Source organism: Penaeus monodon, chromosome 25 (assembly GCF_015228065.2).
Source record: "Penaeus monodon isolate SGIC_2016 chromosome 25, NSTDA_Pmon_1, whole genome shotgun sequence".
NCBI classification, from domain to species: Eukaryota; Metazoa; Arthropoda; class Malacostraca; order Decapoda; family Penaeidae; genus Penaeus; species Penaeus monodon.
The window spans coordinates 35,942,980-35,943,187 of NC_051410.1; the positions used below are offsets into that span (position 1 = coordinate 35,942,980).

The 208-nt window shown below is 40.4% G+C and overlaps 1 protein-coding gene across 1 annotated transcript in view; it reads left to right on the forward strand.

Moving 5' to 3' along the window:
* LOC119589462 overlaps positions 1 to 208 on the forward strand; it is a gene marked incomplete at its 5' end in the record, with an annotated part of 2,404 nt that extends 2,196 nt beyond the window's left edge. The window contains 1 exon segment of the mRNA XM_037938064.1: positions 96 to 208. Within this exon segment, the coding sequence (XP_037793992.1) occupies positions 96 to 148 (53 nt within the window).

The following is a 208-nucleotide window of genomic DNA, read 5'->3' on the forward strand; positions in this document are numbered from 1 at the left end:
GAATTGTCAAAAGAAATAAAAACACTGGAAAACAAGGGGGAAAAACTGCATAGATCAATATACATTTCCAGGCACCAAATCATTCTCTGTTTCAGATGTCCAGAGGGACCCAAGGCGAGGATTCGAAGCCACAGAGAGCGGATCTTAGACAGGATGAAAATAGATTCGACAGAAGCTAAATTGGACACTAATTCTACACTAAAGTTCC